We start from the raw sequence: 13,397 nt of genomic DNA, 5'->3' as shown, positions 1-13,397 counted from the left end.
TCTGCTAGCCAGGCTTTCACAGCTAGCCCAGCCTTGTCTGCTAGTGTAGCCTCTTCAGCTAGCCATGCTTTCTCAACTAGCTCAGCACTGTCTGCTAGTTTAGCCTCTTCTGCCAGCCAGGCTTTCTCAACTAGCTCAGCACTGTCTGCAAGTTTAGCCTCTTCTGCTAGCCAGGCTTTCTCAACTAGCTCAGCACTATCTGCTAGTTTAGCCTCTTCTGCTAGCCAGGCTTTCTCAACTAGCTCAGCACTGTCTGCTAGTTTAGCCTCTTCTGCTAGCCAGGCCTTTACAACTAGTCCAGCCCTGTCTGCTAGTTTAGCTTCTTCGGCTAGCCAGGCTTTCACAACTAGTTCAGCCCTGTCTGCTAGTTTAGCTTCTTCGGCTAGCCAGGCTTTCACAACTAGTTCAGCCCTGTCTGCTAACTTAGCACCTAAGGCTAGCACCTCAGCTCTCCCTGCTAGCCCAGGCCCTGTAGCCCCTGTAGCCAATATAGCCGTGTTAGCTACTTCCTTAGCATCCCCTGCTAGGTTAGCCACCGCTAGTTCTACAGGCCCTACAGCTAAACCCTTGGCTTCCTCAGTTAGGAGACTCAGTGTGGTTCCGGCCCTTAGTACAGGCTTAGCTCCCCCTGCTACTGCTAGCAAGTCTAGAAAGGCTAGTAAAGCCCTCACAGTTAGCAGGGCTTCTTCAGCTAACCCAGCCTCTACTGCCAGGCTAGCCCCTGTTAGCTTAGCCCCAGGTGCTACGCCCGGCCCGGTCTCCACGCAAGGTCCGGCTCCCACGCCTGACCTGGCCTCCTCGACTGGTCCGGCTCCCACGCCTGACCCGGCCTCCTCGACTGGTCCGGCTCCCACGCCTGACCCGGCCTCCTCGACTGGTCCGGCTCCCGCGCCTGACCCGGCCTCCTCGACTGGTCCCGGCTCCTCGACTGATTCTGGCTCCTCGACTGGCTCCGGCTCGTCATCTGGTCCTGGCTCTTCGTCTGGTCCAGCTCTTCGCCGTGGTCGTCGCCGCTTGTCTTCGCCGTGGTCGTCGCCGTGGTCTTCATCCGCAGAGACCCCCGTTCGGGGGTCTGCACCCGGTCCCGAGGTCTGCACGTGGAGTGGTCCCCGTCCGGGGTCCTGCTCCGGGGTTGTCGTCTTCGCGCCTCCGCTCAGGCCCTTCCGGTCCGGCCCCGAGTCCTGCGACTGGAGGGTCCTTCATCCAGGGTCCTGCTCCAGGTCTGACGCCCACACCCCTTTGCTCCAGGCCTTCTGACCGGCCCTCTGTCCCCGTTTCCAGTCCCCCTCACTGGCCCTTCATCCCCGTGTCCAGTCCCCCTCACCGGGCCTCTGTCCACGTTTCCAGCCCCCGTCGTCGGGCCTTTGTCCCCGTCTCCGGCCGCCCTGGCCCTTTGCCCCGCCCGCCCTTCCCCGGGTTTCCCTCTGGTCCTGTTCCTCGGGTCCCCTGCTGCTTTGCCCCTCCTGGGTTCTTTTCGCGGCCCCCCGGTCCCGGCTCTCCGGGTCCTCGCCCCCTGTTTTTTCCGGGGTCTCGGCCCCCCGCCTCGCCCGTTCCTGGACGTTCTTACCGGTCATCTGGGATCCGACCCTTTGGGGGGGGGGGGGGGGTACTGTCATGGTCCCGGCCAGGGATCATGCTTGAAAAATATGATCTGCCGCCCTCTGGTGGCCAAACGCAGCAGCTCCAGATATTGGACCTTATCATCAGGCCTGTAGTCCTAGGTCTTCTGGATATTATTAATGCTACTGTGTTTTCTCTGTTCATGTTGTGTGGTGCGTTTTAGCTTGTGTTTTTAAAAGGTTTATCTTTTCATGTTCCTTTAAAGGTTCATCTCCTTTACATATGTTTTTGCAAGTGTTTAACTTTACATGTGTTCCTTTAAGGTTCACCCCTTTTCACATGTCTTTTAGTGTTAAACATCTTTACATGTTTCCTTAAGGGTTGTTCTTTTTATATATGGGTTCCTTTAAAAGGTTCATTCCCTTTACATGTGTTTTTTGTAAGTGTTTAACTTTACATGTGTTCCTTTAAGGTTCACCCCTTTTCACATGTCTTTTAGTGTTAAACATCTTTACATATGTTTCCTTAAGGGTTGTTCTTTTTATATATGTGTTCCTTTAAAGATATTCCTGTACACATGCTTTTAACAATGTTGTGAGTTTTCTTTTACTAATTCTGTGTTCACCTGCCTGGCCTATGCCAGCTGGCACTTGTTAGTAATCACAGGGTAGTATATAGCTGCCCGTGCCTCTACATTGTCGCACCATTGCCTTGTTTCAGTGTATTCTTTCACATAGTTGGTTTCGGTCACGTACTCACCTCTTGTCACTTATATTCCCCGTGAGTCCGTTCCTCTCTAAGTCCACCTTTTTTGCCAGCTTTGCTGTGTATAGTTTGTTTCCGGGTTTTGCAGTTCGCTTGTTTTTGCTACCGTTTGTAACATGTATCCTTGTCGAATCTGCTCAGTAAAAGCCTGTCACTTCAGTACGTCGTCTCAGCTTCTTCTCTCTCTGCTCGTGTTACCTGCAAGTGGGGTCTCCTCTCCTAACCCACACGAAACCATCACACGAGCAGCTCGTGTTGCTTACGCTGGTAAACTTCTGGAGCCACAGACACCCCGAAGGGGAGTTTCAGCCACCTCATTCTACCCCAAGGTGTCCAGAACGTAGTTTTCCAGCTGCTCTCATCATCCAGCTTGCATTGGAGAAATGCCTCCCTGGCATCCACCAGGGTGAATATGCGCGCCTTGGGCAATTTGTAGAGCACGTCCTCCAATGTTGGCATGAGGTAGTGTGATCTCTTCAGTGCCTGATTGAGGAACTTTGGGTCAATGCATGGTCAAATCTTTTCTTTTCTGTTGACCACAACCATGTTGCTTATCCAGGGTGTCGGCTCAGTGACACAAGCAATATGTCCATCGCTCTCATATTTCTCCAGCTGCGTTTTCACCCGTGCCCTTAATGCCACTGGCACATTTCTCGGTGCACATTGAACTGGGGTCACACTGGGGCCCAATTCAAAGTGCACTTCTCCCAGCACTGACTCCACTGGGTCGTTGAAGACATCAACATATGAACGTAGTAGTTGCTCTTTGCTTAAGGGTCCCTTAAGGCACTGATCAACTTTGTTGAGCTCTGCAGGAATAGTGACAGTCATGAGCCCTAGACGCACACATGTAGAACCGGAAAGCAGTGGATTTTGTTCAGTCTCCACCACTTCAAACACAAGGCTAGTAGTGCTTAACTCCCTTGATAACACAGTCTGTGTGATATCGCCCCAGCGATCGCATCAGCTGCCCTGAGTACAGCTTTAGTTCTGTAGTGCTTGGCCGCAAAGGGGTATTTGGCGATAGTCTCTCCTTTACTGTCCTGCCCATGACATTGCATGTAGCCCCCGAATCCAACTGACATGCTTGTTTTATGCCATTCAGTCGCAGCATTGCAAACCATTTGAGGCCCTGGGATTGTACTGTGCTAATGCATTCAGCAGTATAGATCAGTTCTTTGTTGTCTGAGCCCTCTGCTCCTCGTGGTGTATCCTCTACGATATGCACTTTTTTTTACTCTACTCATTTTGCCCCCTGCCTGGCATACCTTTGCAAAATGATTTGCAACACCACAGGAAAATTACTTACCTGACATGGATCAGGAAGAGAACAACCTACATGAAAAGACCTTACCAGTTATGAGTTCAGAGGAGAACAATACTAACATGAATGAACCAGAAACCGAACCAGATGGATAGGAGAATGTCCAAGACAATGTGGAAAGAGAAGAGGAAAGATATGTCAGAGATGGACAGGAGAATGTCCAAGACAATGTCGAAAAAGAAAATGAAAGAGATGTGTGAAGGGTAATTTCACATCCTCCCTCCCCTCCTCCACCTCCTCCTCCTCCTCCTCCTCCTCCTCCTCCTCCTCCTCCTCCTTCACCCCTTCATCCCCCTCCTCCTCCTCCTCCTCCTCCTCCTCCTCCTCCTCCTCCTCCTCCTCCTCCTCCTCCTCCCCCTCCTCTCTTTGTGAAGTCAGGATTTCTGTTTAAAACAGGGCACCATTCATCTGGCCTGATAAGTTTGTCAAGGTCAGCGCCGGCTAGAAGCCTTTTGGAGCCTCCCAGAGTTCTAAGGAATGCATCGAAGAAGGCGTATCTATTTCCACTGTGTTAAAACACATGACACTTTTGCTTTTTGTCACTTTCACTCTGACAGACCTGTGAATATGCACTCTGACAGACTGAAAGTCCGTCCGTATGGGCGTACTGTATATATATATTTTCTTTTCCAATAAACCTGTATTGTATTCATTTAACGTGAGTATTCCGGCTGTCTTTTATCTCCTGTTCCATTATTTCAGAATACCTGATTCGCAGTGTGTGACACTGTTTTAGGCTGCTGGATGTCCGTGGAGAACCTGGTGGTTTGCACGCTGATTTAAGGCCAATCTCTTGTCTCTGTATTTTACTTAAGCATCTCTGGAGACGGTACGCTGATTTAAGGCCAATCTCTTGTCTCTGTATTTTACTTAAGCATCTCTGGAGACGTCAAAATCCACCACAGATGTCATAGATGAACAGCCAAGAAGGTCGACAAGACATAGAGAACCTCCAAAAGTCCTGACTTATCCCGACTAGGAAACCCACTAGTAACGATAATCCAGTCACTATTCCAGAGTCTAAGCTCAGTAATCACACTTGTTAGATGACTCCGACTTCCAAGAACCCCATAGGATTGTGATAATGTAGTCCTGGGATAATATGCACAGGGATGTGCATTAGGATAGAAGGGCAGGATGTAACCCAGGGTTCAGATTCATAACTATTTAGTCATAGGGACATAAATAGTTAATGCCATTGAATAAGAACATAAATAGTTAATGCTATTATGTAAGAACATTTGTGATGTCACAGTATGATGTCATAATAAAACATTCTAGAACATAGAACCTTCTAGAACGTTTGTGGTGATGTTGTAATAGACCTTTCTGGAACATAGAACATTCTGGAATGTTTGTGGTGATGTCATAATAGGACTTTCTAGAACGTAAAACATTCTAGAACCACCATATGATGTCATGATAGAAGGTTCTGGAACCTTCGTGATGTCACCGTATGATGTCATAACCGAACATTCTGGAACATTTTGGGTCTCTATATAAGCGGGCGGTTCCTCAGTTTCTCTCTCTTCCTCGGCATCTTGAAGCAGCACTGAACAGACTAAACAACATAGACTGAAACCTGCAATTCTCAACCAGCACCCCGTTCCACCCTCGGAGCAGTTCCAGACCACCCATCACCACGTGTGCCCACGCGGGACGAGGCGGTGTGCCGGACTGATACCAGATGGCGAGCCAACCCCGGAACTTCTGATATAGCTCAAGGCTAATGCCAGCCTGATGTGAATACCCCTGTTGCTCAACTCCTGTTACACCAACAGTCCGGTAGGATTGAACTGATTGAACGAGAATACAAGGACTTCCAAAGGCTTCGACCCCGTTCACCTTGTGTTATTTTGATATTGTATTTTGTATTTGATTTGATTTAATTTTATATATGGGTACTGATATTCTCCTATAAGAAGGGAGAATTAAAGGGTAAATGCACCCAGTAAGATACTTGAATCCCATTGATGACATTGATTATAGCTGAATCACTGATGGTTCTCCTGTAAAGAAAGATGGTTTAAAGGGTAAATTCACCTAATAAGGTATTTGCATTCCCTGCACACTTAAAGGTTTAAATTAATATGTTTAAATGTTTACCTATTGAAATGATAAACTGATATAGAGTTTACTGATGATAAAAGGATACATCCCATATCCAACCTGGAACCTAGCTTTTAGCTAGAGCTAACCTCAGAGACGTCTGAACCAACCCTAATGTGTTGATCCAATCAACCTAGGACTTGATATCGAACTAACCTAGGGCTGGGCGATAAAACGTTAACGATAACTATCGCGATAAATTATTTCCTCGAAATAAACATGAAACGTGGTCGCAAAGTTTCGATATATCGATTTTCCAAGCTTGGATATCAGCGCACACGCACTAACAACCAATCAGTGAAGGAGATGGCAACAGCGAAGGAGACCCGCAGTGCACCTCTGGGTAGTAAACAAGGCTGGCTAGGATCATTAGCTTGCACACCGCTATTTTATAGTTTACGTGCAGAGTGGGTGTGTGGCGTGAATTCTGAGGGTAACGGTTAGAGTAGTGTGGGGTATGCTGCACCGCGGTGGACGTTGTTGCAATGTATTGGGGCGGAACGGAGTATTTTAGGGTGATAGTTAGTACATTGTCGTGGGATACACCGCTTGCTCTGGCTAACTGTTAGTTCCATTCTTATAATGCATATGATCCAGTGGCGGTAGGTTGCCCCCTGGCGGAATATAATCTAAGTTAATTAAACCTGACAGAAATTATATCGACGATAATTATCGATATCGAGTGATTTATAATTTTATCGCGATAACGTTTTTTGGCCATATCGCCCAGCCCTAAACTAACCCTCCCGAAAGGAGAGGTTACTGAAAGAACCTAAAAGGGATACTTCAAAGCATTACTTGTACTTTACGTCTGTATGTATTATTACTGTCTAGCTAGCGCGCTTTTAATTAAAACACCGGTTATTGTTATAACTCTGTCTCTGGTCTACTATTCTTTTAACCCTTTCTCTGCCACGCTTATATCCATCCTTATACCATCCTCTGCCAGCTCTATTTGTCTATGGAGATGTTCCCCTTCTTTGCAGGGCTATAACTTTTTAAATTGTATTGCTAAATTGACATTACTATGGCCCATTTGATTGCCATGACAGATTTTTGAAATATTGATCTCAAAGACGCTGTACGACGTCATTGGCAGATTAAGCATGGCGAGCAATGACGTCTAAAGTCGTCCTTGGCGATTAAAGGGTTAATTGTGCATATTACTCCTCTCCTCATTCGAACCTAGAACTGTGCCCGTGGCGAACAGCTGTTACTGTTAGTGACACAAGTGCTACACATGCTTTGCCATATGCTGGGCACTGATCGCTGCCTCTCTTGTGATTAATACCACAGTATTTACAGTCAATGAGCAAATTTGTCACCTCATGTCTCGTTGTGAAGCTCTCCTGAGCTCTGTATTGCCGCTGCTTGTCCGTTGCATTTATTGTGTCCATTTGTATTCCGTCTATCGTCCTCAGACGTTTCTCAGTCACCTCAGCCAGGCGACATATTTCCACAGCTACTGGCAATGGCCCTGTTCCCGGAGCAACCTGCGTCTAGGGATGGGAATCGAAAACCGGTTCCCGTTGGGAACCGGTTCCTAATTGGCCGATGCCTGGAACCGTGTGGCTCCTGTGACTTTCGATTCCCTTATCGCTGCCTACAGTTGCGCAATAACGTTACGTTAGCATGTAGCCATGGCAGACTCTATTTGATTCCTTAAGGGCTCGAAATTGCCTGGGTTTTGGTAATATGCTCCCGAAATGCTCCCGCTGTTTGGCTACTTCTATGTGCAGTGAAAACTACTTGAATGCTTTAGAACAGTCATTGATTTAGTTTAGGGTGAGCTAAAATTAGCCGCGGAGCTATCGCTAGCTAACGTGAGCTAACGCTATTTAATCAAGCTCACAAAGAGAGATAAACAGCTGACAGCGGATAGTACAGGTACAAATACAATAAAACAGCGGGTGGGGACTGTTGTGTAAACCTTGTACTCTTTAGTTCACATATAATAAGAGCCGGATTGTTTGTTTACTAAGTCTCTAGTAGTCTACTCTGAGTCCGTCAGACAGGAAGTACCATGGTGCAACATACAAATGTGTCCGTGTAGCAACACAAGCCAATACTTTAAAGGACAGGGGCCCGGGGAGGGAGCTCTCTCTCTCTGTGTGTGTGTGTGTGTGTGTGTGTGCGTGTGTGTGTGTGTGTGTGTGCGTGCGTGTGTGTGTGTGTGAGAGAGAGTGTGAGTGAGAGACAGAAGTCAGAGGAATAACAACCTGTTATTCAATAGATTAAATTCGTTTAAGAATAAAAAAATAAATACATTTTAAGAGAATCTCAAATACATTATTTTATTTAAGTGTAGGCTATAGTTAATGTTTTATTTTTTACAGTTTTTGTATTTTTCGGACATGGGGGCTCAACAATAAATGACAATCAGAAATGTCAAGTTGCATGTTGTTATTCTAACCAGCTTAGACCCCGACGCTCTGCATCTTCTGGCCGCCTCAGACCTACTCCTATCCGAGCTCCGGGAGGGTCATCAAAGAGAAGTCGCCTATTCTCAGTCCTTGCCCCACAATGGTGGAATGAACTACCCACCCCAGTTAGGACAGCCGAATCACGTCCAATCTTTCGCCGTCGACTAAAGACGCACTTCTTCAACCATTATCTGAATAAAAAAATATATATCTAACCCTAACTAACCGTACTGTCATGCACTTGTCCTAATAAACTAACCTACACTGTAGCACTCAACACTTTGATGAACATTGTTGCTCAGCTGATAGAGTTGTGCCCTTCCTGATGGCTTGTCGTACAGAACTTGTAAGTCGCTTTGGATAAAAGCGTCAGCTAAATGACTAAATGTAGTTCTGTTGCATTTCCAATTTATTTATTTAAATTATAAATTGATCAGGTATCGATAAGGGAATCGATAAAGAATCGAATCGATAAGCAGAATCGATAATGGAATCGTATCAATAAAATCCTATCAATTCCCATCCCTACCTGCGTCTGGTTCCTTCACTTGAAATGCCCAATACGAGCCGGTCCCGTAGCATCTCATCCCGTAGCCCACGGTACTCGCACGTAGCCGCTCTCTCTCGCAGCCGGGTGATGAAACCGTCAATCGGCTCGTCTGTCTCCTGTTTGCAGCAGCCGAAAATGTACCTCTCGTATATAACGTTTTTCGCAGGCTTAAAATAGTCCTCCAAAGCGTCCAGAATGGCAGCTGGGTCCTTTTTCTGGTCAGCAGTCAGTGTAAGATTGTGCATGTAAATATGCCGACACTCACTGCCCATTATTCTTCTCAGCGTGGCGGCTTGTATCTCTGCGGATTTCTCCATCAGACCTGTTGCTAGCGAAAAGTCCTCAAACTCTGCTCAGAACATTTCCCAGTTTTTGCAAGAATCTCCGGACATCTGCATGCCCTCCGGAGTGGGGATATTTCCGAAAGCAGCCATAATTGCTTTACTTTCTAGCGTGTTAAGCTAGACCACTTCTGATCACCATGTTTCAGTAGATTACTTTATTGTTATGCAAGCTATAACACTGAAGAAGGAATACATATTTCCGAAACATGTTTGTTTCAGGCTGCCATTAAATTTTGAACCTGAGAGTGCTGGTCTGGCTTCACTGCTTCTTTTATATAATACTTAATGGGATTTCAGCACCCAGTGTCGTATCTTGAGAGCGCGGTCTAACTTGACATTATGCTCTCAGTAATACATACAACTGCTAGCCTCTAGCTTGCGCTAAGCCACCCCCGAGTCCGGGCCATATACGAAGACGCACCATCCGGTAGTCTTCAAACCTAGATGACAGTTCATACATATTACCAGCAGGAGGGGTAATAACATCACCATAACACTTGCACTTTACTTGAGTATTCTAATTTTAGGGAACTTTATACTTTTACTCAAAGGAAATATTGTACTTTTTACTCCTACTACACTTATCTGAACCCATCAGTTACTAGTTCAGTTACTTTGAAGACAAATATTTTGCATGTATTTAGAGGTCAATGGTTTGAGAATTGAATGCGCGCAATCACTGGAGTAGGACACATATTTTTTACTTTTGATATTTAACACTATCAGTGCCACTGGTTAACATGAACATGGTTGAATGCCAGCACCCACTTCAATGATAGCGTTGTGAACGCATAATCTATGTCTTTTGGCTTATGGCTATGTGTCTAATCTGCCCGTCGCTTATCAATGACTTGTTTGCAGTCAACATTGTCGAAACGGATTGTTTTTTAATCAGTTAATTTCCGTTTTATAGCATTTTGAAAAGCTCTCGTTTTCTTGAAAGTTTCAGGAAAATATAAAGATTCCATGATAAAACGGCATTTACTGGAATATTCTGGAATACACAAAAAACGTTGTCATTTTTCAGCCTATTTATGAATAGTTTTCAAATAAATGCTAGATTATCGATAGTATATGTGTACTTATGCACGCTAGATAAGCGAGCTGAAAAATCTATTCTCATTTCCTGATCAGCGCACACACACACACACACATAGGGCAAATGCTGATATCTCTGTGAAAACAGATCCGATTATCCTAAGACTGGTAAAATAGATTCCTTACCTCAGATCGGATGTTCTCCAAAAAGATTATTCCAATTCCTGATTGCCATTCCAAATATCGATTGCGTTTATTGATTCAGCGCTGGGTACTGTAAATGTGTATTCCACGCTGTTCTCCGGCTCGGCGATCACTTCGATCTCTTCAGATGGCTTGCTCAAGTAAAAAAATTAAATAAAAAATTGCCACTTTTCTAGGTTAATGCTGTTGGGGATGGGGGACACACTAAACCATTAAATTGTAAAATAATTTATTAACAACAAGCACAAATTTGCTATAGTTATGGCCGCATATGTGTGTGTGTGTCTTTGTGCCCTTGTCCCATAATCACGCTTCCACAAAGTTTAGCCATGTTTCGTGAATCCATTTGGAAGTTATAGGCCACTCCCACTGACACTCCCCTTTTTGCCAATTGGCATGAACAGTGAGTCAGCTGTCTTTTGGGTCCTGACCAACCATTCCACAAAGTGCAAGTCTGTGAATCCATTTGGAAGTTATCCACCTTTTTGTGATAGGCCACTCCCATTGCCATGCCCCCTTTTAGCCAACTGGCATGAATACACACACACACACACACTTAGGATGCTTTCACACTAGGGACCCGGGGCCATTTTCGAGCACGATTGCCCCAAAAGTCGTGTAGTGGGAACGCTGCGTTCGGTTCCGTTCCCGGGAACCGATAACCTTTCCGTGGCCGGGACCACTTGAAAAGGTGATCTGGGAACGATTCGGGTGTCCCCGGGCACGGAGCGCGTCTGTACCTGCTGCAACAAGTGATTCTGTCTGAGTTTAAGGGCGTTTTCTCATGAGTCCTCGAGAACGATAGTCCTCCCTGCATGATTTTTTTTTCCGTAGCCGCAGTTTGCGAAGACGCTCTCTGATTGGTTTAGCTCCGAAGGGTCTCTTCCGCCTCGTACATATATATTCTCTACTTCTAAGTGGTTATGCTTTGGCCCTCTTTCGAAGTGGGTTATGCTTAGAGTTAGGGTTAGCATAACCACTTCGAAGCAGAGAATATATATGTACAAGGTGGACATTTCTATCCCAGAGGCCAGAGCCCTTCGGAGCTAAACCAATCGGAGAGGGTCTTCGCTGTACGCGGGCTAGCCAATCAGAGAGCGCCTTCGCAAACTGCGGCTAAAGAAAAAAAATTGCACGTCCTCCCTCCCCACTCCCCCGCTGGCCAGCTTCCTCACTACCTCCCTCCCCACTCCCCCGCTGGCCAGCTTCCTCACTACCTCCCTCCCCCGCTGGCCACCTTCCTCACTACCTCCATCCCCCGCTGGCCAGCTTCCTCACTACCCCCCTCCCCCGCTGGCCAGCTTCCTCACTACCTCCCTCCCCACTCCCCCGCTGGCCAGCTTCCTCACTACCTCCCTCCCCACTCCCCCGCTGGCCAGCTTCCTCACTACCCCCCTCCCCCGCTGGCCAGCTTCCTCACTACCTCCCTCCCCACTCCCCCGCTGGCCAGCTTCCTCACTACCTCCCTCCCCCACTGGCCAGTTTCCTCACTACCTCCCTCCCCACTCCCCCGCTGGCCAGCTTCCTCACTACCTCCCTCCCCACTCCTGCGGTTACACACTCCCTAGTTACACACCACCTCGTACAGGAGCACCAGGGTACTTTGTATCCACATTACTTATGTCCCCAATGGAAAACGTTCGTCATCTGCAATAAAAAAAATATATACAACATCTGTTTTATCCAATAAGATAACCTTTTCAATCTGTGCACCTCACTCCAATAATCTTTATTGCAGCAAAAGGATTGTTAAGCAAATTGTTTTTATTATTAAATATCGATACTTAAGTGTATGGATATAAGATAAGATATTCCTTTTATTGATCCCCTTGGGGAAATTCAGGATCTATAATACTGGCGTGCAAAGTATCTCAATATATCGCTGTATTGATCCCCCACCCCTATATCCACATCAAAGTTCTCACATCCTCAAACAAACCGCACCATACGAGTAAGTGTGAAAGACCCATCAACCTAGTGGTGGGTAGACATGTAGACATGTAGGCCTGTGCCCTACAGTATCGCTCACTTACACCCTCCCGCTCCTCAGGTTTAGCTGCTTCCAGGAGGCCTGGTCCATTCTCCATCTCCCCGCCGTGGACGTTCTTCCCCCCACCTCTCCTGACGGGAGCCCTCGCGACGCCATGTCTCCGGTGGAGGAATGGCCCCACCTCCTGTACCCGCTGATGCATGTGTTGGGGGCAGTGGTAGCGTTTTGGTACAGCGAGTTGCTCTGGGTCTTTCTGCGCCTGGTCTCCCCGATACTGCCTCCGCTGTTCAGGTGAGGTCGTCAGTCAATACAGTAGAAGGAAAGGGTCTCATCACTGAAAGCCACAGAGGGATTTCTTACTCTCAATTGCATGGGACTGACGGCTAGAGTTGAAATGTAACTGCATTGTATTTCTGTAAAGGTTTTGTTTGTAATGCCCGTAAACATTGAAGTAACATTGAACTAGGGCTGGGCGATATAACGATAACGATAATTATGGCGATATATTTTAATAATCAATATACTTTTTCGGGGAAAAAAATATATTTATTTAAAAAAAGAAATTGTGACCTGCAACAGGTCAGAGACAGTGGACAGACTTGTCTTTCTTGCCTCCAACTTAAAGTAATGGCTTTGCTTGTCCAAATGACAATACTGACCAAATTGAGATTTATTTTTCGCTTGTCCATTTATTTTGTTTGCTTTCTAATTTAAAATACAGTTTGAAACCGTCTGTACACAGTAGGCTATGTGTGCTAGCAGAGCTAGTCTTCAGTCACGAGTCACGATGCACATGTGCAGTGGTTTGTCCACCAAAAAAGCGCCAAAAGATAGAAAAGAAACTAGCAGAGCCAGAACTGTTCAACTCCCCTGGAGCCACAGCCAGCAGAGAAGCCGGTTTACTTTCGCTTTCAAACCAGCTGCAGCCTGAGAACTGGAGTGTGAGGGGATGTAACACTAAAGATGGCGGCAACGACAAAGAATTGCTGCAAAATAAAAATGTACAGGTTGTTTAAATTTTTTTAATAAAAATGTTATTTTTTTTTATACTTATAACGATATCGAATATCGAGTGATATGATATTGTTAT

General features: G+C 46.3%; 1 protein-coding gene across 1 annotated transcript in view; it reads right to left on the bottom strand.

Annotated features, from left to right (window-relative positions):
• Positions 1–2,562: 2,562 nt before the first annotated feature.
• The window catches only part of LOC311237645 (dynein regulatory complex protein 11-like), a gene marked incomplete at both ends in the record, with an annotated part of 97,416 nt that continues 86,581 nt past the window's right edge, over positions 2,563–13,397 (bottom strand). Inside the window, one exon of the mRNA XM_084325598.1 lies at positions 2,563–2,808. Coding sequence (XP_084181724.1) covers positions 2,563–2,808 — 246 coding nt within the window. The remainder of the gene's footprint in view (positions 2,809–13,397) is intronic.

Source organism: Notolepis coatsorum, assembly GCF_963971535.1.
Source record: "Notolepis coatsorum genome assembly, chromosome: 1".
In the NCBI taxonomy this organism is placed as follows: Eukaryota; Metazoa; Chordata; class Actinopteri; order Aulopiformes; family Paralepididae; genus Notolepis; species Notolepis coatsorum.
The sequence above is the reverse complement of the archived record's forward strand: the minus strand, read 5'-3'. Positions and strand labels throughout refer to the sequence as shown.